The following is a 24,334-nucleotide window of genomic DNA, read 5'->3' as shown; positions in this document are numbered from 1 at the left end:
CGGCCTGCCAAATAGTGTATTTCGTTCATGGTGTTGTGTTAACAGGACCGCGTTACAAGCGAGCAGAGCGTTTGTGAAAGGCAGGTTTCTTAATCAGGGTCCAGCCCACCCATTAGGGGTGAAAGCATGGTGTCATAAATGGTGTGGGCATTGCGAGATTGTACGGCTGACTGCATTTGGTTTACGTCATACTTTCCATTTGTCCAAAGGCAATTTTACGACCATTTTTGACCGGCTTGTCTAGCGCTAAATTTGATAAAACGGGTATCAATGAGAAGCTGCCGCAGTACTGATTATTAAAATATAAATTATATTCTGCTCATGGAACTGGAACCCCCAAAATCAACCACGATTTTTTCATTGTGATCGAGTTGAACATTGTGACGCAACAAACTGTCTGGCTATTTCTGAGCTGAATAGTCTCGTTTTGCCAGACAGTCTTGTTGCGTCAATGTTCTTAAACAAGCTAACCTTCCCAGGACTCTTCCATGCGAGTTTGAAATATTAAAGCCACCTAAAGTGATTATATCAGTAGACTGAAGGAGAAATGATATTCGGGCTACTAAATAGAATGTGTTGAGAGACAACACAGGAAACTCCTGGAAAAGGATCGGGAAGACAATTCTTTCCGCGACGAGATCGATGGCACTGGCGAAGTGATCTCATTTCATGATGCATGGAAGCCGGTTCGGCCCTCCAAAGATTTTGAAGCTCTGAAAACCTTTTGTGGATGACTGGCAACAATCTTTCCCTAAACGGCTACTGTTGAAGCCGACATTTCCCAGATTCTCTGGGCGAGAAATGAATTTAGGAGAAACTTAGCTGACCTGAGTTTGGAAGCACTGTTACAGTGCAAACGATTTAAGTCTATTCAACAGCTGTAACAATCAGCTGTTGAGCGTGTTTGTTAAGCTTTTCTTTCTTTTTTTCGCTTATTGGCACCGATTCCGATGAATACTGCACATTTTGTGGTTTTGTTTGATATTATTAACCTATCAAATCGTTAGGTTTTTTCTTCTTCCTATTGTTTGTTGGCACTGATTATAAGTGGATGCTGCACATTTTGTGGTGTCTTTTGACAAACTAGCCCAAATAAAGCGTTTTTGTGACTAATTCGAGGCTGAAACTATCTATTTAGAGGACGATGCCAAAACTGCCAAAAATAAAAATCGAAAAATGCCAAAAATAAGTTATTTTTGGCAGTTTTGGCATATGCCAAAAATAACACGGCCTGGTGATAAACCTACTCCACATCATCTTGTTCGCTTTTGCCACGAAGTGAGTGGTAGGCTACTGTCGAGTGAGCCAGCGCGAAGCGCGAAAATTTTCGAAAATTCATGATAAAATCGGTGAATAAGATCGGGAATTGCAAGTATATTGCTATAAACTTCTTGTCCTCTCTGCTCAGGTAATCAGATTTACCGGTAGAGCTGAGTGAGGTGTCTTGGAAACTGTAGGGCCCGTTGGTATAAATCCTTAACATGATGTTATTTCGTGACCTCCTGTCTGCTATATAAAAAATATAGAATCGCCATAACGTAGGCTAGGAAACTAAAAGACGCACACAATTTCAAATTGGTATTTCTTCACTGGCATATAATTTTTCCCTGCGGGATGGTATTTGTCTTGTGAGGTTCAGATTGCCAAGACAGTATTTTGCATATATAACGAAGTTTTCGGTCAGCATTAGGCAGTCCTTCTCGGCCAAGGTTTTCTCGCTGCCGATCGTTCTGGCACACTTCTTGGAGTCGCATGTTACATGGCCTACTTTATAGGTATTATTGCGTCGTAGCGCAGCAATGGCCAGCGCCGATATGCCCATTTCTATAAATCTTGCGTATTTTTTCTTGGGGGAAGAGTACCCCAAAATCAAGATAATTGGCAACTTGAAATCGCGCATAGCGCGAAAGATTTTTGAAAAAGTTGCATAAATTTTCAAAAAATACTCTATAATTTATGCTAATTCACGAAATAATTTTGGCCCCCCTGCGAGCTCGCCCCCCCCAATTGGGGGGTTTGGGGTGCGGCAGTTACGGGCCTGCTTACGGCGACAATGAAATCCCAGAAAAAAGACCCGATAAAGAAAGAAAACGGACAAGACATAGCTTCTCTAGAGGGCCGCCGAAGAAAGAATAACATCGAAGAAGACTGTGACATCGGGCACTAGGGTCGAGGTGGATGCCAATTCAAGAGACGCCAACTGGGTGGCCGTTTGGCATCCCCCTATCTGTTCATTACGTCCCATTGTGTGTCATGTATGCAGTGTTGGGATCAAGTCACTACCTTCGAGTCACGAGTCATCTCGAGTCATTGTAGATTTTGACTCGAGTTGAGTCAAGTCAATCGATTTTCGAAAGTGACTCGAGTCAAGTCAAGTCACTCGATTTTTGGAGGTGACTCGAGTCAAGTCGAGTCAAGTCAAGTCAAGTCACGAGTCAAGTCACAATTCAAGTCAAATTGAATTTTCGAAGTATGAGTGATGATTCAAAGTCGTAACATTTGCCAGCTGTGTGAAAGACAGATTAATTAGTCATATATCTTGAATGAAATAGCGAATTTAAAGGTAAATATACATGCAAAAAGGCGTTGTATCGCACACGCACACGTAAAACTGCTAATAAAATACGTGAGTTAAGTTACATGTTACAGTCTGTTATTATCTGCCAAAATAGAGGAGCGAATGGAAAGCCTCGAGAAGCTTAAACAAATTGATATGGTACAATAATACACAACCAATCTACCTACACATCCGTGAGAATATAAATGCATAAACTATATTCATTCGATTTTTAATCATACAAGAGGGTTGGTACAGGTGGGGACCGCACAATGTAAGCACTGAGCCGTCTAAGAAACAGAGATGGGTTGTTATTCATCTACTTATACTTACTACTACATCAACGTAAGCTGACTCAGCTTAGCTGAGATGATTTCGTTTGCGGTCAATGTATGTAACAATGGAGGACCAGTGAAACGTACAATAAGGGAATGACTATGGTTGCTCTCAAAAGTGTCACCCGCGTATCGCGAATAATCCGAATATACACATGATACAGTAATTCAATCGACACCGTTTACTTATTGATGACTTGAAATTGACTCGTAAATTTTGCTCCGAGTCACGAGTCAATCCGCATTTTTGAAGTGCCGAGTCAAGTCAAGTCAAGTCATTTTTGCAAAGTGACTCGAGTCAAGTCAAGTCATACGAAAAAGTTGACTCGAGTCTGACTCGAGTCAAGTCCTGACTCGAGTCATCCCAACACTGCATGTATGTCGCATTGTACATTGTGTGTGTGTCTAGGGCAGTTATAAATATAATCTGTCGACTGACTGATTGATCTATACTTGTCTGTGTAAATCGGGATTCCAGTTATTGTGGCCTCTGGAACTATATCATGCCATGATTTTCAGTTGCCAAATACGCTAGCAGGTAAATCGGACAGGAAAATATTTTATGACACCGCCGTCCTTGGTTCGAACGTTCGATTTGGAAAACAGTGACTGAACGATATGGCTCGTACACTCTTAGCAAAAGGGTGTCACACGAAACCAAAACATACCGCAGACTTACACCTGGGTATAAATCAAATACAACATGGTAATCCCAATCATGCTTGCACGTGGGAACATATGGAGGTATATGCACACTGCACAGGCACGTAGGCTTTATAAGCGCGATAAAATTCTGAGTAAGGTTCTGTTTTCGCGTACCACCCGTAGGGTGTGAATACACACTCTTTTCGCGAAGAGTGTTTGTCATGTCACATAGTATACAGGTTAATTTGAGTCCATTGGTACGCACAGTCGCACATATGTACAACATACATATAACTGTCGAGACTGCAGTCCCACAGTCACAGTGCCTATCATTAATCAATCAATCAGTTCTATTTTTCTGCCGTCTGTGAAAATGAGAGCGATTTGCCCATCGTCATTCTGAACGAACTCAGCCAGCACACCATCAGAGTTCAGACGCGTGGGACTGATAGAGTGGACGACAAAATCAGGTCGCTTGCCATTCGATGTAATTGCAATGACGAGACGCTGTAGTCCTAAGACCTACACATTTCCCAAGTGTCACTTCTGCAACGCAATCTCATTATATGGAATGCTTTTTCTATAGCGAGGACGAGCCTGAGCCAGGCTACTGTTACTTACGATTCCTTCGCTCACGCTCGAGTTTTCATCGGTCTTACCACCGGAGCATGTTCTCAGGTGGGTCTTTGATTGAAGCAGTGACGTGCGGTCCAATGAGGCAGGTGAGGCAGTGCCTCACCTGTCGTCAGGGCGAATAAGTGAAAATTATGCAAACCCTCCATGAGTCGATGATTATTGATATTTTACATCGATGTTCATAAATAAGTAAATTTGAACATTTTTTCACACGACATCATCGATTTGCATAATTATTATTCAAAAATACAGCGCGTAAGGAGAGTTGCGGCACAGGTGAGGCACGGGCGGGTCGTGCCTCACCTGCGACAATGCAATTCATCATAAATAGCTCGGAATTCATAACAATTGGTATCAATCAAATGCTATCGTCACACTGATTCCGAAAATCCAAATATTAACAGTCTCAGACCACCGGAGCCCCCTCAAAATCGCCAAGTAAGGTGACATTCGGCTTTATTACAAACAATGCCATCGCAGAGAAACAATGGCCAGGTGAGGCACAAACGAATTTGCCTATTGCACTATTCGCTAACAATTGGACAATCGCAGCACAGTGAAGCGCGCTATCGATTTCGGAATACAACAGTCTTGTTGGAATTATATAGTAGCAACGGCCAATGCGTAATGCGCAGCAAATGCATTCCCTTACTTATGTAGCTGTTATTTATTTTCCGTTAAATTATGGTAAGTGATAGCTACTTGCATACGCTGCATTGTCGTTGCTTTATGCTTCGAATAATTTATACCGGTACTCGAAGAGATAGTAATTATTATCCGTCTAAACTTGCCCATTTAGCACAATAGCGACCCGTCCTACATGTATTGTACAATGTGGAATTGCAACGGCTATCAGTGTGCAAAGAAAATGCTCTCTATACCCGCTGCTGTTGTTATTCACATTTTGGATCTCTTTATCAGGTAGGCTACTTTACGTGTGTGTGTGGGGGGGGGGGTGGGGGGGGGGGGGGTCCGTGCCTCACCAGCCATGAACCTCACCGCACGTCACTGGATTGAAGGCTACTCCAAGTCGTTTCGACACCTTCACATATCTTTTTATCTCATCGCAATCTTATAAAATTTGAAATTGATAGAAATGCCATATAGATCCCAAACTGATGACGCCTGACGGAATAAATGCAGAGGTAGCGTACTTATTTGAACGCGAAATGACGACATCTCCTGCAGTGTTGTAACATGATCCGCGCGAGCGTTGCCGACGTCGCACTCGAGGCGCAAGTATGGACGGTATGAACGCGAGGTTTACGTTCGCGTTATGTGAGTGAACTTCTGAAATTTAGAACTTCACATTCACAAACGAACCTTGGTAGGTTCTGCACTGTGAAAATTTTTCATAAATTACTATTTTTCAGGTCATTAAAACATCTTCCGTTGAAATTGTTTGCATTTCAACTTCGGACCACTATGCATGGCGCTGGTAACGTAAAAAATTCAACACTAAACGATCATATGCATCTTTCCAACCTCAAAAATTTTACTTGCTTTGTTACAAAAGTTGGCTCGAAATATCCAGCTTTCAGTTTGTGAATACTCTCTGCTGTGAGCTTGACCCGCAATCACACAACGTCAAGAACGAAATACACTACATGCAGGTAATCAGCGAATGATGCTTATTCAACCAATCAATGAAATTATTATAAAAAATGCGTCGTTGTCTAACGTAACAAATCTAGCAGGCGTACGGGATCCATCTTGATTTGATATGTTTATTATATCATAAAAATCAAATCCGTGAGATTGGGGTGTTGGATACAGGGTTTCCATATTTTGAGATCTGAAAGAGGACACTTTTCAAAAATTCTTAAAGCTCTAGTATCAGCTAAGAAAACTAGTAAATTTGAAACCCGCTTTTTTACGATACTTTTGTGGTGTTGACTAAAAAAAGGTCGTCATTTTATTCGACTCCCGCACTATATACCCACTTTTATACAGTTCTGCTTACCAATTCTGCATGGAAGTCGGCCTTTTCATGGCATTTTAATACTTTTTTTTGAAAAAAAGACGACAAATTCCCGAAAATGAAGACACTTAGGCGTCCTCCGAGGACAGCAGTTTCAATTTTGTGAAAAATGGAGGGCAAATCCTCTTAAAAGAGGACGTGTGGCAAGTGACAAACCTACTGCTGTATAACTTGTTATGGGGTAATCTAGGCAGAAACCCGTTTTACACTCTTCTCAATATCAATGTAGAAATAATCAAACGCCGAATACATTGTCCGGTCTGGCCAAGCCTGTTAAGACGTATATAAGCTCATATTCCCTTGCAAGTTCTCTGCGAAATTGTTGTCAAAGCGACGGAAGATATTGATTCTATGGGATTAATATAGCATTTAATTGTTCGTTGATATATTTGGCGTCGCTCGGCATCGTGTACATCAGGGGTCGGCAACCCCCGACACGCGTGCAGTTTGTGGCGCGCGAGGTGATTTTGCATGCACGCCAAATGATTTGGCGCAAACAACATATTATAACCATGTTTTTGCAAAAAGTGAAACAGAAGGTTTTGAAACATACAAAGCTCGTAGGCGAAACAAAATTATTTCGTAAATCAACTTAAATATAGTTTTTAGGGCAGATTATTTTTTGGAAAAATTTTTTCCACGCTTTACGCGATTTATTGAAGTCTAGTTTCTTGATTGTATTGTGGGAAGGCTAGGGATGGTGTGAACCTCTGAAAAATTCAGGTTCGTGTGAACGCGAACCATTTGGAAAGGTTCTGTGTGAACACGAACGTGAACCTCATGACGTCACGTGACGTCATATTGCTAATTCCAACCCTACATTTCAGTGACGTGATAGCCTATTTTAATGTACACGATAGCTAGCGACGACTCGGGCACATAATGCCACCATGTTAAAGTATTTATTGAATGTATTAAGTGGGGCAATCAAATGATATAATATTCCAATCAAATCAATATCTTTCGTCGCCTTGCCAATAATTTCGCCTCGGCGGTCGAGGCCAGACCGGACAATGTATTTGGCGTCTGAGTATTGCGACGTTGATATTGAGCAAAGTGTAAAACGGGGCTCTATACTTGCTACCGATATTACCCCATTAACAAGTTATACAGCAGTAGTCAACAACCCAATCACTCACCTGCTAGATTTTTTACATCAGAGAGTCACTAAATATTCACAAACTGAAAACTGGATATTTCGAGCAAACTTTTCTAACAGAGCAAGTGAAAGTTTTGAAATTTTCAGGGTGCATACTCGTTTAGTGTTGATTTTTCTATGCTGCCAGCGCCATGCATAGAGTGGCCCGCAGTTGAAATGCAATAAATTTGAACCAAAGATGTTATAATGTTATAATTGTAATATATGAAAAAGGTTCACAGTGCAGAACCTACCAAGGTTCTGTTGTGAACGCGAACCTCTAAATTTCCGAGGTTCACACACAGAACGCGAACGTGAACCTCAAGTTCACACCATCCCTAGGCGATAGTGCTAGTGCGGTAGCGACCAAAATTTATACCATTCGCGACCAATACTTCAAGAATCACTTCACTGGTATAACCGATGCCGTTATGCCAGATGCATATGAGCGGTTGGTGGAATTCATTGCTTGAAACGCTAAATATGACAAAACTAGAAATGTTTGGAACCTCAGTTCGTAATAATTTGATATTTTTTGACATTTTGGAACGCTGTTTACAAAAAGGTTGCCGAGCCCTAGTGTACATTAATATATCACTTCACTGAACTGTATAGGGTTGTTGTTGTTGTTTGTGGTATTCATGGTGTTTGCCCACTACGATGGTCATTTACACCAGGCCAATTTTTCTTCATTTGTTTTCCGTTGGTGCCAACTTGTAGCACAGTTCAATTCTAGGCTTTTATAAGACACCGATTATACACGGATAATATGTAGGGTTAATTAGCAATATGATGTCACGTGACGTCATACGGTTCACGTTCGCGGTCCCACAGAACCTTTCAGAAAGGTTCGCGTTCACACGAACCTGAACCTTTTATGGGTTGGCACCATCCCTAGCGCGCAAGTGATGACTGGGTTCTGTACATAAGAATTTTAATTAAATTAAATTTTAATTATTCAATACTCTGTTGATGCACTTTTCATTTTGTGCACCAGTATTCCATGGTATTGTATTAGATGTGTATTTTGTAGTTAGGTGTGTTGTGGTAGATCTTTGGTTCGCGTAGGCTTGCAGATGAGCGTAAATGTTCCGCAAGCCGGTAAAGTTGAGAACACTTATTGAAAACGAAGCGAGTTTTCGCAAAGAAAGTTTTTCGTCCGGGCTTACAGTTTTATATGTTATTTCTCATATATTAATATAATTATGGGTGATCATACCTAAACATACACACAGATATAAATTTATAAAAACTCCTTGATTTGAGCAACTGAGTTTAAATTCATTTTCATTTTAAGCACAGTTATAACTGGAAAGATGTTTGATTTCTACAAAAACTAATTCAGCATGTAACAAATAGCAAATTACGTACGTCTGCAATCTAGCATTATTATCATTATTATTACTGATTTTGGGAAATAAAGCACGCCCTAAATAAAATTTCGCAGTGTATACTTCATTGGATACCAGAGGGGATCACAGCCTCGGAAATCCAGCCTCGGAAAATGACGTGGGATCCGAGCCTCGAATCGGTGAATGCACGCGTACACACTCACGCGCAGGCTAGATACCAGTTCACCGCGTCATTACTACGGTAGCGTGGCACGCACCTATACATAGTCAACTTTAATATCGAAATTACCATTTCCCCAACTCGAAGCTTGGTACGCAGTTGTAGGACATTATGACAATGCAACATACCAAATTTCGTAACATATTTTATGTTGGAACACCTTTAAAACTAACGCAGTCCAATACCGACTTTGCGTTAATCTATTTTACGGGAGCGTAGCACGCACATATACACAGTCAACTTTAATATCGTTACGGGACTGTAGGACGCACCTATACATAATCAACTTTAATATCGAAATTACCATTTCCCCAACTCGAAATTTGGTACGCAGTTGTAGGACATTATGATAATGCAGCATACCAAATTTCGTAACATATTTTATGTTGGAACACCTTTAAAACTAACGCAGTTCTATACTGACTTTTGCGTTAATCTATTTTACGGTAGCATAGCACGCACATATACACAGTCAACTTTAATATCGTTACGGGACTGTCGCACGCACTTATACATAGTCAACTTTAATATCAAAATTACCAAGGAAAAATATTTCAGAGTTTGTGTCGATGTGTCGAGTTTGTGAATGCTATAATTACATTAAAGTGCGAAACGGGTATATCACGAGACAGCCGTATCATCGCAGAACTATCTTTATCGGGGATTTATGAACTTGATAGCCGTGTCGCGACACCAAAATATATGAAAATCGGCGCTTACGTACTCTTTTTCATCGGAAGCCGACCTGAATTGAGATACTATTAGTGGGATTCTGTTGTCCTCGGCGATATCGCCTGTTAACCCAATGTATGAAGGCATTTTATTCGCTGTTCAGCACCATCATCACCATCGGCGACGTGCAAATCGCGGTGCAGGAGATTAAAATAGACGATGTTGCACCTACAACATATTTGTAAACACGACGATAATCTACCTTAGCCAACGTGTGATCTTATATAGGTGACATCGTTAGTTGCTTAATTGGCGATGGTGTACGGTTTTCTGCTGTAAGTGGTGCTGGTGTGAGATTTCTCGGAAGCATCATATTAGTAGTACTTCATCGTCGATATTTTCATTGACATGCGCGTACCAGCAACATTTGCGGGAAAGAACAAAATAATATTCGCGCGAAGCAAAATCTTGTGACGGTTTGTGCGGATCAAATTATCATGCGACTTTCGACCGATTAACTATAGTCACGGTAAGTTTATGAAGCTCTAGAAAGCCCGACTTAGAAAGGGACAGGAAGTGTAGCGGTCGCTGCAACGACTTGTTGCAAGACACGCTGGTATAATGCTTGATTGGAGTCGACGCTACAGCTACAGTTCCCGTTGCACGCACTAGTTGACTGACTAATGACCGCTCTGAGTACTCTTGCAATCCTGATCACACACGCAGATCCAAGGAGCTTTCTTTACTAGCACAGAACAGCCAAATAGTAGTAATTAGTGGTCAGAAACTTGTAGATTTACCAGGTTCAAATCATACTGCGGTTCGATAAGAAATATAAAGAATAAATGAAGCGAAATGGAGTCAATTGTCTATCTTACGACTGAAGCGCGAGCGCGCCGACCTCTTATGCGGGCTCTGAGAACACGTGCGTCGCAGACTAACTATGCCGTCACAGCTTGTGACTTCGAGAGCGACCTATTTACGCTTTCGCGCACAACGGAATAACGGAATTGGGACAGCCGTTTACACTCCCCACTTAAGGACATTTTTGTGCAACACAAATGTCTTAACAACTATTTTCGTAAACAATGTGACTCCACGTCGGGTAACGGACTTTTACAAACATTACATCGAACACAAAGGGAGAAATAGACCCTAACAGGCAACAGGTAACAAACACAAACAAATGCTAATCACATACATTATACAGCGATAATACAGAACAGACAGGGATAAAATATGAGACCAAAGCACCAATTATACAACATCAATCACCCACAGTCTTATACTCGGACACTTCAATACTATTCGAAACAGCGGGAGCAGAGCACGGATGCAAGCTAGTTAAATGTAACTTGTCACATTTCCTACAAACTACGCGGTTTGGACAATCTTTACCATGGTGCATTCTAGTACATCTTTCCCCACATCCATAACACAAAAACTTGTCACGCATAAACGATATTCGTTCAGAAAACGGTAAATTCTCAAAATCCACACAATCTGGGATATGGTGGTCATTTTTTCCACAAAACATGCAATTATATTCGCCTGACATAACATTAGTTCCAAATGAAACACATGGCCTATCACGGCCATACTTTTGAGCAGATTCCGTGATATTACTATTTCGGTTTTCGTTCAACATTCTGAATTCCGGCATATTTTGAAGCTCTGACTGATCTCTTACAAATGACACGAAATACTCAAAGGGTGGGTAGCAATTTTGATCATTGGTCTCCACTTTGTATTGAAACACTTTAACGCGCCACTTCTCGACCAGTGACGGAGGTAGCTTCTTCACCACATACATATGACTTGACGAGTAATCAAGAATGCCTAACTCTGGCACAAACCTTCTGTTCACAAAAACTTGCTCCAAGAAATCAGAGAATTCTTGCAGCCCAAGTCTATCATTTTCCTTTATAGGACGCCAACCTTTTAATTTATCTAGGAAGGCCAGCCCAACAACGACAGGGCTTCCATACCTACTTCGCAAGTCACTTATTGCTTTTCGATAGGATTCCTCAGAACCACGCAGAAAATAACATTTCACAACTTTCAGCGGGCCCGGACCAAGATGTTGTTTCAACAAATTCATCTTTTCATGAACACAATACACTCTATCTTCAACTAACGCTTTAAACGAATTTTCCCATTCCATATAATTAGTTTCATCGCCATCGAAAACCCAAACCTTTATGTCAGGTATTCGCGTCAACGGTTTCATATTGTATTGACGATCAATTGGTATATCGATAGATTGATTAACGGGCATCTTTACAAACGTGTTTCGACCGGTTGCTTCCGGTTCAACATGTGGGACATTGTTCATTTGCACAGGAGTTTCATCAATAACTGGGCCGTAGGATACGGGTTCACTAGATTTGACATTACATTGCCTAACTTCAGGACACACATGTGGGTTACTAATAACGAAGTTTTGTACCTTTTCCTCCGAATTCAAGACGGGAACCTTACTTCGTATTTCTGTAAAACTTGCTTCATCACGTACGACATCTTCGTCGTCATCAAGGTCAAAGGGGTTTTCTTCCCTTTCAATTTGCTCACAAACTTCGATCATGGCTAGTTTTTCAGCTAGCTCAGACTCCAGAGACAATTGCTTCAACTTTGCTTCGTTTTCCATTTTCAATCGTTCCATTTCTGCTTTGCATTTAGTTTCCATTTCCAAAGCCCTTTTCTTCATTTCAGCTTCTTGCTTCGTAAATTCCAGTCTAGTTTTCAACGCAGCTGCTTCCTTTTGGTGTTCATATAATTGTTGTTTATGACTAGCGCGACTGTACTCCGTATGTCGACTCGATCTCGAGACGGCTCCAGATTTCGCTCGGCTACATACGGATCCATTTTCAGATGGAAGCATCATGAAATCTTTTACTTCTTGTCGGACTTTTTTAATATCTATTTCCACCAACCTCAGACTGTTGGTGAAATCTTTAGTTTCCGTATTTTCAGCGTGATTTGAAATAATTTCTTCCGTAATTTTGCGCAATTCGTCTCTGCAGCGAGAAACGCCTTTCATTGCTTCCCGTAATTTTTCTTTATTTGCGGATTGCGTCATAATATCCTCAACCGATTCCATGCGACTTTTAACATCTCTTTCTGTTTCACGGAACTGACGTTCAAGTTCAACCAATCTTTGGTCGAATCCATGGAAAGTGCCGTCACTACTGGTTGGAACATCAGAACCCACTGACTTGCTCTTCGCCGGGATCTGGTCCACAATTTCTTTTTTGACACTTCCACAGTCTTCAACATTTTCCGAACTTGGTGGAGCTGGGCAGTCAGCACTCGTCTCTGACGTTGCCACAGTTTGACTTTGGACGGCTGAGCAGTCAGCTTTCTCTGGCGTTGCTGCAGCTTCCATTACTTTCAACTTCTCCGACTTTCAACTTTGTAACTGGTAAAGTTTCTGACTGTAGCGGTCGCTGCAACGACTTGTTGCAAGTCACGCTGGTATAATGCTTGATTGGAGTCGACGCTACAGCTACAGTTCCCGTTGCACGCACTAGTTGACTGACTAATGACCGCTCTGAGTACTCTTGCAATCCTGATCACACACGCAGATCCAAGGAGCTTTCTTTACTAGCACAGAACAGCCAAATAGTAGTAATTAGTGGTCAGAAACTTGTAGATTTACCAGGTTCAAATCATACTGCGGTTCGATAAGAAATATAAAGAATAAATGAAGCGAAATGGAGTCAATTGTCTATCTTACGACTGAAGCGCGAGCGCGCCGACCTCTTATGCGGGCTCTGAGAACACGTGCGTCGCAGACTAACTATGCCGTCACAGCTTGTGACTTCGAGAGCGACCTATTTACGCTTTCGCGCACAACGGAATAACGGAATTGGGACAGCCGTTTACAGGAAGTATATATAGAATATAGACAAACAATCAAATAATTAATGTGAGATAAATGACACAAGTAAAGTATGACGCACGGCTTCGTTCGCATGTAAATCCACATATCTCCCATATGGCTGCATTTACAGAGAATTGCCAGTAGCGTTATAACTACGACTACGGTATATACTTAATCACTCACAAACTGGCGTAGCCAGGAAGAACTTTTCTCGGGGAATTTCAACTTATTTTTTACCAAGGATTGAAGGACGTAGCAATATATAGATCCACCGTGACGTGTTGTGTGACGAATATACCAAAACCTGTTATCTTGGAGGACGCAAGAGCGCCTTTCCGCCACTGCCCACGCCAATATACCAGAGATGAGCATGGATTAGGATTAGGTTTTGAAAAAACAGGATTTGTGAAATTTTGTCGGATTTGGATTGGATTTGGATTAGACATTTTTTTCAGAATGGATTAGGATTTGGATTGGATTAACCCATTTTCTGGGAGATTGTAATGTCGTGAGGCGAATGGCGACAAACTTTGTTCAGATCAGATATTAATATACTTATGGGATTAAGTTATCTTGAATCAAGTGAATCGTTGGTTGTGAAAGAAAATTTTCGAATCCCTCCATTGCATAAATTAGTATTTTTTCTGAATTTCCAGTTGGAATCGGATTAGGATTGGACATGGACTTGAATAAGAAATAGTTATGGATTAGGATTTGGATTTGGATTTCAATGTTCGGATTTGGATTGGATTAGGACATAGAAATTTCAAATCCGCTCATCTCTGCAATATACTCACTCTAGTGTTTTTGGTTTTGATGATTATTCTGTCGTCAATATAAACGTAACTCTGTCAAATTTGTGATGATAATTATCCCTGAAATAGTATAATATCGTTCAAATTCATTTGAGGAAAAATATTTTTATGGATCTATTATATGCATGACATAATTTCAGTTCGGTATTGTCTGGCTGTTCAAATATAGTATTATGCCACCATGGATATGTCCTTCGTCGCACTGTCTGGCTGGGTATCACGGCGCAAAATTGATTAATCGGGAATTGCGGTTATAATTCGAAAAAAGGTTTGAAAATGTGATCTCTATTCCGAATTATCCACATGTTAAATATGCGACGCAATTAAACTAATTCAAGAGCGACGCATAAATTCACGCCACTTCCCTAAAATGTATCCGAATTCCGAACACATACATCATGTATACAAAAGCCCGGTAACGCAACAACGCAACGCCATTCATTGCTTACAAAAACCAGCTCTCACTATAGGTCAAAACAATACAGATAATGTTACTTTCCTACTGTTGCGCTGCTGTTACTTCTGAATTCTATTGTCTGCATTCGGTCGCGTTGACACATTGAAGTTATAGATTGAAGATATGGTTTGCGATGTATACAATACAAATAACGAGGTTTGAGAAAACGACGCAGAATTCGTATTTTAGCGCATTGTTGTGGCAATAATAACCAAACCGTATAGTGGCAGGCTTTGGCAAGATCATCTGCTCTAATCTTATTTACTACCGGTTGACATGTTCCGTCATCGATGATTTGAGTGACAGAAGATATACTAGCCCGTGATATTCAGCACTGAAATTTGCGCAGAGAAAATAAATATATTGTTCCAATGATTTTATCACTATTTGATTAACTGGCGAGGTTAAGTGATAGATATTCATATTATCTGTTGTACCATCTAAAACCAGGCGCCAGGAAGAGTAATCCGAGTCTAAAGCACCGAAAAGGGAACTTGCTATAGCGGGTTATACCGTTTATACATATATTATATATATGTGTAATGTGTATTAATTTTCGTATAGTTTAGCGGGCTTTATCGTAATTCTGGGTATCCGACTATCCGTGTCCGTATGTACTATGCATGCAGTAGCTTGCTATGCATTTACAAAGACATTACAATTTAGCATGCGGATTGAATGCGGGTTTAAGAGCAGATCTATACAACTACTGACGTTTTATTTGTTCATGAAAAATGCACCCGATCTCAAATAAGTGTAAATTGGCTAAGAAAGTCAATTCGGCGTGCGGATTCAACCTCCTTTGTGACTCAACAATGCTCGTCGATCTTGACCAGTTTACGGTTTAATTTCCTAATTATCGAAGAGTCCAAAGAATGTCATCACAATTTTTCATTACTGTGAAGTATGGAGGTACGAATCGTTTTGGGAAGCGAATGATTACGGATGACCGCATGAATTTCGATTTTAGAAAATGAGCAAGAGCTGTTCAACCCTCATTGCAGAAGTTTATTACTGTTAGAATGCATCCGTGAGAAATGCAAGAGGAGCGAAACGGGTAAGTCTATTCTATGTTCTATTTCACAGCGTCTGGCACTCAATAATGACATGAAATATAATATGAATGCCTACCTTCACATATTGAGTGCCTTCATTGCTCCGGATATGCATGCGAATCGAGACAGAACGATATGAATTATGATTCGTGCATTAGCGACATCCAGTGGTTTGAATTGCGCAGCGAAATAAACCACTGTACAGGGTTGGGGTTCGCGGTCATTCCTAGAATGTAAAGAATCGAGATATGCAGTTATCATTCGACTAACACTCGGAAACGGCATGCAGTTATATACATACATATGGAATAAATATGCATACGGTACTATGATAGTATGCAAGGCGGCAGCCCCGGAAATCCCCACAAAATGATCGATTTCCATCTCCGATTTACAATTGAATAGTATGTTCATATTGAAATGAACCCGAATATTTTCGGCTGGCACTCGGGTTCATTTCAATATGAATATACTATTCAATTGTATATTGAAGTTCTGTACCTCAAAGAAGCTGTTCATCTCCGATTTGTGACTAATCCTATATATTTGGCCGATTTGAATTAACATCTTCCAATGTACGGTTATATGTTTACTATCAGGTAATATACGGTTATCATGGGATTGGATATCCGGCCAGATTTTCTCATTTTTTGGCCGGAGTTGGATCGGAGCCGGATCAGCAGCCTACTTTTTTACAACGAAAACGACAGCATTGTCATCTCTTCCACCCTTCAATAGTTACATTGAACACTTCATGGAAATAAACCGCATTCCCCAAGTTTGCACAATTACTTCAGATAAGAGTTTTAATTTCCTGTTTGTATTGTTTCAATCAATATTCAATACCGACCTGTGATTTTTTCTTGTCATATTCGTTTTGTTGTTATATTCGACACAAGCCTGTTGAATTTTCTGTGGTGTTTTAGTTTTGATATTTGAAACAAATCTGTGGAGATCTTAATGTCATGTTTCTTTTGTTGCAATATAACCTGAACCCGTACCGTATGTTCTACTATCTCGTAGACGTAGACGATTATCGTCGGATTTCTTCGAACCGGATTTCAAGAATCCGGCCCAGGAGTCGGACTGGGGTCGGACCAGTAAACTTTAAAAAAAAGGATCGGAGTCGGACCAGAGAATTTGTCGATCCGCCTAGCACTAATACAAACCGCACTACTTATGCGACTATTAATGTCATTGTGACAGAAATTCTTGATCTCGTCGACGAAAGCGGACAAATCGCAAACATTTCCGACGAAGAGAATCTAACGGAATACGCGAGTCAGTTTGTGGAAGGCAGGAAGAGCTACGTACTCATCAAAGTTTCGAGTATGTGGTTGCACAACTCCGTTTCTCTGGCTCGCCATGCAGCGTACGAAATTCGCAAATGTCTTGCTTTTAGAATCAGACTCAGGAAAAGAACCCAATAGATATGAGTCTCTTCTCGAAAATTTGGAAAAGACAAATCCGGAACTCCGCGATAGACTCCGGCGGATGTCTAAACCTAACCAACAAGTCTCGACGAAGGACAAGAAGTATCAAAGCGCAAGAAAAAGAGGCACAGGGAATCAATCACAAAAAGTGAAGTCGGCGAAACGAAATTCTGTCATGAAGATATGAGACACACTGTGCAATTGTAGCTTTATATCGCAATAAAATTCAGAAAAAACTCGAAATCATAATCAAACAATCCATTGAATTTAGCATCACAGTGATAGGCAAGTAGAGCTGATAAAAAGTTGGTGTTTTATTCCATTTCACATTTCAATAAAGCAAACAATCTACAATGTTCTTATACAGTATTATTAAGATCTAAATTCGAAGCAAGTAACACATTTGATTGGTGTAATACTGGCGGCTAATGAAATGATTCGACTGTATTACGTATCAAAATCAGGAATTTAAATAGCCTAACATTGGTATATGCTGCTAGGGATGATGTGAACCTCTGAAAGGTTCAGGTTCGTGTGAACGCGAGCCTTTTTGAAATGTTCTGTGTGAATGTGAACGTGAACCTCATGACGTCACGTGACGTCATATTGTTAATTCCAACCCTACATTTCTGTGAAGCGTTTGTCTATATTAATGTGTACACGATACCTAGCGACGACTCGGGCAACATAATGCCTCAATGCTGAAGTACATATTGACGTTTTAAACGTGGGCAAATGTATAAACTGGGGCAATCAAATGATATAATAATCCCCTAAAATCAATATCTTCCGTCGCTTTGCCAACAATTTTGACGAGGACTTGCAAGGGAATAAGCTTACGCCTTAACGGTCTAGGTCAGACCGGACAATGTATTCGACGTCCGAGTATTGCGACGTTGATATTGAGCAGCGTGTAAAACGGTTTTCCATACTTGCTACCGATATGCATATACTCCATTATCAAGCTATACAGCAGTAACCAACACAATAAACATATGAAGTCAAGATTGACCCCGTACGCCTGCTAGATTTTTTACATCAGACAACGATGTCAATTTCATTGATTGGTTGAATACGCATCATTCGCTGTGTACATGTAGTGTATTTCACCCTTGGTGTTGTGTCATTGCGAGTCAAGCTCACAGCAGAGAGTCACTAAATATTCACTTACGGAAAGCTGGATATTTCGAGCAAAATTTTGTAACAAAGCGAGTAAAATTTTTGAGATTGTCAAGGTGCATACTCGTTTAGTGCTGATTTTTTATGCTGCCAGTGCCACGCATAGAGTAGCCCGCAGTTGAAATGCAATAAATTTAAATCAAAGATGTTATAATGAACTGGAAATTGTAATATATGAAAATGGTTCACAGAGCAGAATCCACCAAGGTTCGTTTGTGAACGCGAGCGTCTAAATTTCTGAGGTTCACACACAGAACGTGAATCTCACGTTCACACCACGCAATCACGATATATGTTATAGTCACGACTCACGAGATTGCTGAGGCGTTAAGGCTTAATTGAAAAGGGGCTTCACAAAAGTCGACTGCTGCCTAAATATCATGCAACAATAAGAAGTCAAGGTAATTTCATAAATGCTGTGTGATGGAGATACTCAGTGACAGAGATGAAATATTGGATCAATTAATACGTATACGTTCATCAGACTATGATGGTGACAGGATATCGGATAGGCGATCGCGGGTGATACCTCGGAAGCAAACACTCGGAATTAACCGAAGCAGCTATGCAAATGGCTGTAGTAGTAGTAGTAGTATAGTAGTAGTAGTAGTAATGTAGTAGCTATAGTCTCCGGGATCATTTTTGATGAATTTGGTCATTCGTGAGTGTAGAAACAGGCATATATATACTCAATACTCATACAAAATATGCACGTAGCACTAGCAGCAATATTATAACTGTAATATAAATAGTATTGTATATTTATATTTGCTTTACCATATTTTGGAGTCCAAAAAAGAGGACACTTTTCAAAAATTATGAAAGCTCTAGTACCGGAAAATAAAACTAGTGATTTTGAAAATTTGCCGACCAATAGTACTGTGTTTGCTTTTTAAAAAGTCGTATTTCCCATCTCTGCTCCCAAAATACCCGTCGCGTCGTATTTTTCGTTGATTGTCATTCCAACTCTGACGTTCGCTGCATCAGAGTCTAGTTTTTGGGCGCATTTTAAAACTTTTTCGAGAAAAAGAGCACAAATTCTCAAAAAAGAGGACATTCAGGCGTCCTCCGAGGACACTTTCAATTTAGTGAAAAAAGATGTCAAATCCTCTTAAAAGGACATATGATAACCCTATAGTCTATAATAAACCGTTCTTTCGGGACCTTGCGTCATAGGTGCGTGAAAGTTTAATGAGTATATTCAATTCATCGGGGCCGAGAATGACAAAGTTGGCCGTAAATCAATTTTCCAATAAATGATGCGCTTTGTGTGTGTGACTTCCGCGAATGAATTTGATGTCGAAAGGTCAGTGATACTTAGTCTTCTTTTATTTTTCATTCAGTGTGCATGCCTCTTCTTTACATCGCCAAGGTTAGGCTAATCGAAGTCGTTTCGACACCTTCCTATCTTTTCATTGTATCGCAGTCTTGTGGTGTTTTGAAATGATGAAGTTTTTAATAAAATGATACCGATACTGATATAGGACACGTATAAAAAGCTATCTCGTAGTTTCATGGACTATTGTCGATCGTAACGAGCAGATGAGGCTATTAATCATATCGACAGTAGAAATGACGTATAACCAAGTACTATTTTTCGTGATCACATAACTACGCAGAGAAAGAAATCGCATGGTCGCTTTAACCTCTGATAGCACGCGTCCGCCTGAATACTCGGTTGGTGCTGTCACGGAATATCATATGTCGTAACAATCCGTGGCGCCAACGAAAGATTTCTGCCCGAGTCTTGGACCGAACGAGCCCTATACATTCACGGAAGGAAATAAACCGGATATGTGTTCCAACAGCATGCAGCAATTTGTCATGACATTCTTAGTCGTGACACAACTATATTGTGGCATGCAGCATATTCAGCATTGTCTCATGTCACATTCTTGGTATGCACACATTTGCATCGATCATTTTGCAACTAATTTTGGTACGTTTATGCCTTAAAAGTTTTGTTCCGTTGACGTTTATTGGTGCTGTTATATTGTAATAGGAGACAAGTTTAATTTCACTAGTAATCAGGCAAGCCCAATAGCCTACTTCTATTGATGAATAAAATAGGGGATATGCATTATATTTATATTTACGATCCAGACTGAAATCCGCATTTTGGTTATAGTGGAAACTCTCTCTATATATATTCTATGCTATATATCCATTATTAATCTATTTTTAAATGAACGTATATAGCTAATTGAAACTATTATCGAAGTGTCAGGTCTACCAAATCATTTTCAAGTTTGCTTTTCCCGTGAAGTAGATGGATGCATGTTGACACATATACATCCAAATGGATAACGCAACACGCAGTCAAACTCAATCGAATGAAAGCAATGGATTGCGGAACGTTTGCATCAATCATGAGTCATGGGGGGAGCCGATAGTCGTCGTGGAGAGTCTTTCAATTATCGCCGGAAATATATTTGTGTTGGTTGTTCTGATGAAATATTCCAGAAAGCGCTTCCAGCCTCTTAACTGTTTCATCGCGCAATTAGCAGTGGCTGATCTATTCGTCGGCGGTATCATATTTTGGATCGGTTTTCTGTCTTCAAAGGCGTTCCATTACGTTACGCTGTTACACGGAATGATGAACTACGGAATTCTAGCCACTGCATCATCAGCGTCAACGCTGGCGGTCCTTTTCATTGCGATTGATAGATACATCTATATATTGAAGCACTCAAGATACAAACGCATCATGACCAAGCGAGTTGTATGCCTCGCGATCGGGATGTCTTGGGCGCTTCCAACGTGTATTTTCATAGCGGCGCCGGCAATGGGATGGAGTTGTTCGTCAGTTTGCGACTGCAGGATTTATAACAGGGATCAAAACTTATTATACTGCATCGGTGAGCAATGCTCGCAAATGATGACCCCGTTTAAGAAAGAGACATTGCTCATGGGAGGAGTCTGTCTCATATTATCACTGCTGTCCTCGGTGTTGGTATACGTCCTCATCGTTGTGAAGGTAAGACTGAGATTAACAAATTTGATGTACATTAAATTAATATTTTAGCGTGTCTCTATCGACATTGCAGATATTGATGATTGAAAATAAGGCAAGTCGATGTCCAGTTGCAATACCAGATGCATAGCATAGTAAAAATTAACCCTTCAATTAATTCACGACGAACTTTGCTCCCGTACGGATTGAAAATACCAATGGAGGACATGCGGTACCCATAATTATTTGTGAAGGCCTCTCCGAGTGTCCGTATCAGTCATTATTAGGTCAAGTTTTTGTTGCAGTCAAATCCGTGGAAAGTTGCATTTATTTTTCACAAAAGTTGCAGTAAAAAGTTGCATTCGTGGACAAGTTCCTTGAAATTATTAGGGTATGAGATACTCGAATCGATCTGTATCCAACGCACTGTAGCAAAACTCAGTGTTGGTGACTTCAACAAAATCAATAGCCTAAAAAATAGACCCAGTGAAAATATATTTTTGGCGGTCTAGCCGGCATGTACGTCAAATCATAAAGGACCCCAAATTTAAACGACAGTGAAATAATTAGGCGATCTATTGTGTCAAATATTTTCAATAAAAAGTTACTTGCATGAAAAATCGAAAAATCCTGCAAAAATCTGGATGAAAAATCGAAAAAATGTTGCAGAAAGTTTCATGAAAAATCGAAAAAGTTACAAAAGTTGCATGAAAAAAATGGAGAAAAATTGCAAAAGCTTGTCTATTATTTTTTAACTCGGATGGTAAAATCCCCGAGAATTTTGCAAATGTGTCAATCTATTTCCTAAGGTACGACGCAAAACCAAGCAATTCATCAAAAACAAAAGAAGAAAAGAGTCGGAAATGAAATTGATCAAGACCATGATTATCGTGTTGGGCGGATTCTTGCTTACGACCGGTCCTTTGGCTATTCTCTGTGTGCTGTCCTATTTCCACAACTCTCGCCAGCTTCATTCAATCATGCGCGTGATGGTAGTCATAAGTAACTTGAACTCTATTCTGAACCCTTTCTTCTATTTTTTACGAATTCCGTACATGTCCAAAAATTCGAAGAAGCTGTGGAGGTCATTCTTTTCGCGCTTAACCAGCAACGGGCGACATAGAGAAATCAGACGAATATCGCGAAGTATGCAAACCCAAGAGAACGCCGTCCAAATGATTGAAATAGCGTCCCACCTGGAAGTTCTGGATAAATATAATGTATTGCACGATCCCCACAGGAACCAAGAAATCTGTCAGGACGACAAGCTCCCTGCGCGACATTCGACATCTAGCATGCCGTGGAGCTCTCATGATTTACTATAGATATCAGACGTATCGTTACACATATTCCGAAATATCGTTTCTCATATATAGATATGATAGATTCCATCACAGTTCTGTACTCCTTAGCTTTAGCATATATGTCTATCATGATACTGTTGATCTTGCAAGATTTTGAAAGCGTTGCGGCTTTTACGGCGGTACGGCACGTGCTTTCACAATGCACATATCTTCGATCAATGCAAATAGGCTACAACAATTACAAAACATAAAGCACTTATCACATAGGCTATATGCCTTTTATGGTTGATTTATTACATTACAGTACAAATTTGCACAAATAAACAATGTAATATTATGATGGAATAGCAGAGAGAGAGCTTACAGCTTCTAGCAAGCAAATTAAGCGTTTAATCGTTAGCGCAAGCACCAGGGAAATCACACTGCGATGTCGACCAGCCATTCTTGAGCGAGTAGGGATAATAGCAGAGCGAGCGAGCAATAATTGACTAAAAGGCTATCAATAAGAAGCATCATCGTCAGGGTTTTTAATTTAGGGATGGTGTGAACCTCTGATAGGTTCAGGTTCGTGTGAACGCGAACCTTTTTGAAAGGTTCTGTGTGAACGCGAACGTGAACCTCATGACGTCACGTGACGTTATATTGCTAATTCCAACCCTACATTTCAGTGAAGTGATTGTACAAGATACCTAGCGACGACTCAGGCCACATAATGCCACAGTGATGAAGGACATCAAATGATCTAATACTCCAATAAATCAATATCTTTCGTCGCTTTGCCAACAATTTCGACGAGGACTTGCAAGGGTATATAATAGGGATGGTGTGAACGTGAGGTTCACGTTCGCGTTCTGTGTGTGAACCTCCGAAATTTAAAGGTTCGCGTTCACAACAGAACCTTAGTAGGTTCTGCACTGTGAACCTTTTTCATATATTACAATTTTCACTTCATTATAACATCTTTCGTTCAAATTTATTGCATTTCAACTGCGGGCCACTCTATGCATGGTGCTGGCAGTATACAAAATCAACACTAAACGAGCATGCACCTTTACAATCTGAAGATTTTTACTTGCCTTCTTAAAAAAGTTTGCTCGAAATATCCAGCTTTCCGTTTGCGAGTACTTGGTGACTCTCTGCCGTGAGCTTGGCCCGCAATTACATAACATAAATAGCGAAATACACTACATGTAGTCAGTGACTGACTTCATATGTTTATTGTATCATAAAAACCAAATCCGTGCGATTGATGTGTTGGCTACTGCTGTATAAATTGTTAATGGGGTAATATCGGCAGCAAGTATAGCAACCCGTTTTACACTCTGCTCAGTATCAATGTAACAATACTTTGACGCTGAATACATTTTCCAGCCTGGCCTAGACCGTTAAGGCGTAAGCTTTTACCCCTGGTAAGTCCTCGTCGAAATTGTTGGCTAAGCGACGTAAGATATTGATTTTATGGGAATATTATATCCTTTGATTGCCTCAGTTGATACATTTAGCGACGTTTAAAACATCATTCAGCATTGTGGCATTATGTTGCCCGAGTCGTTGCTAGGTATCGTGTACAGTACAGTGTACACACTGTATAGCATTAATATACGCTATCACTTCATTGAAAGATAGGATTGGAATTGGCAATATGACGTCACGTGACGTCATGAGGTTCACGTTCGCGTTCACACAGAACCTTTCAAAAAGGTTCGCGTTCACACGAAC

The 24,334-nt window shown here is 40.3% G+C and overlaps 2 protein-coding genes across 2 annotated transcripts; both read left to right on the top strand.

Annotated features, from left to right (window-relative positions):
• The first annotated feature begins 15,388 nt into the window (after positions 1–15,388).
• Positions 15,389–17,533, top strand: LOC145455408 (uncharacterized protein CXorf65 homolog). Its single transcript, XM_080333375.1, has 4 exons — positions 15,389–15,603; positions 15,662–15,748; positions 16,953–17,075; positions 17,149–17,533. Exons 1-4 carry the CDS (start codon positions 15,567–15,569, stop codon positions 17,364–17,366), a joined length of 465 nt encoding a protein of 154 aa, XP_080189501.1. The 5' UTR covers positions 15,389–15,566; the 3' UTR covers positions 17,367–17,533.
• A 2,171-nt stretch (positions 17,534–19,704) lies between these two features.
• Positions 19,705–22,960, top strand: LOC145455407 (lysophosphatidic acid receptor 1-A-like). The gene is made up of 2 exons (XM_080333374.1): positions 19,705–21,335; positions 22,121–22,960. Exons 1-2 carry the CDS (start codon positions 20,658–20,660, stop codon positions 22,634–22,636), a joined length of 1,194 nt encoding a protein of 397 aa, XP_080189500.1. The 5' UTR covers positions 19,705–20,657; the 3' UTR covers positions 22,637–22,960.
• Positions 22,961–24,334: the final 1,374 nt, after the last annotated feature.

The sequence above is a fragment of the Botryllus schlosseri genome, chromosome 14, assembly GCF_051294905.1.
Source record: "Botryllus schlosseri isolate E-star chromosome 14, Bs_hap1, whole genome shotgun sequence".
NCBI classification, from domain to species: Eukaryota; Metazoa; Chordata; class Ascidiacea; order Stolidobranchia; family Styelidae; genus Botryllus; species Botryllus schlosseri.
This window is presented reverse-complemented; position numbering and strand designations above follow the sequence as displayed.

Coding starts and splice junctions, on each gene's coding strand:
- LOC145455407 (XM_080333374.1), top strand. CDS start 20,658: ATGGATAACGCAACACGCAGTCAAACTCAATCGAATGAAAGCAATGGA. Junction 21,336..22,120: donor ACGTCCTCATCGTTGTGAAG/GTAAGACTGAGA, acceptor CTATTTCCTAAG/GTACGACGCAAAACCAAGCA.
- LOC145455408 (XM_080333375.1), top strand. CDS start 15,567: ATGTCATCACAATTTTTCATTACTGTGAAGTATGGAG. Junction 15,604..15,661: donor CATTACTGTGAAGTATGGAG/GTACGAATCGTT, acceptor TTTCGATTTTAG/AAAATGAGCAAGAGCTGTTC. Junction 17,076..17,148: donor CGTACTCATCAAAGTTTCGA/GTATGTGGTTGC, acceptor TCTTGCTTTTAG/AATCAGACTCAGGAAAAGAA.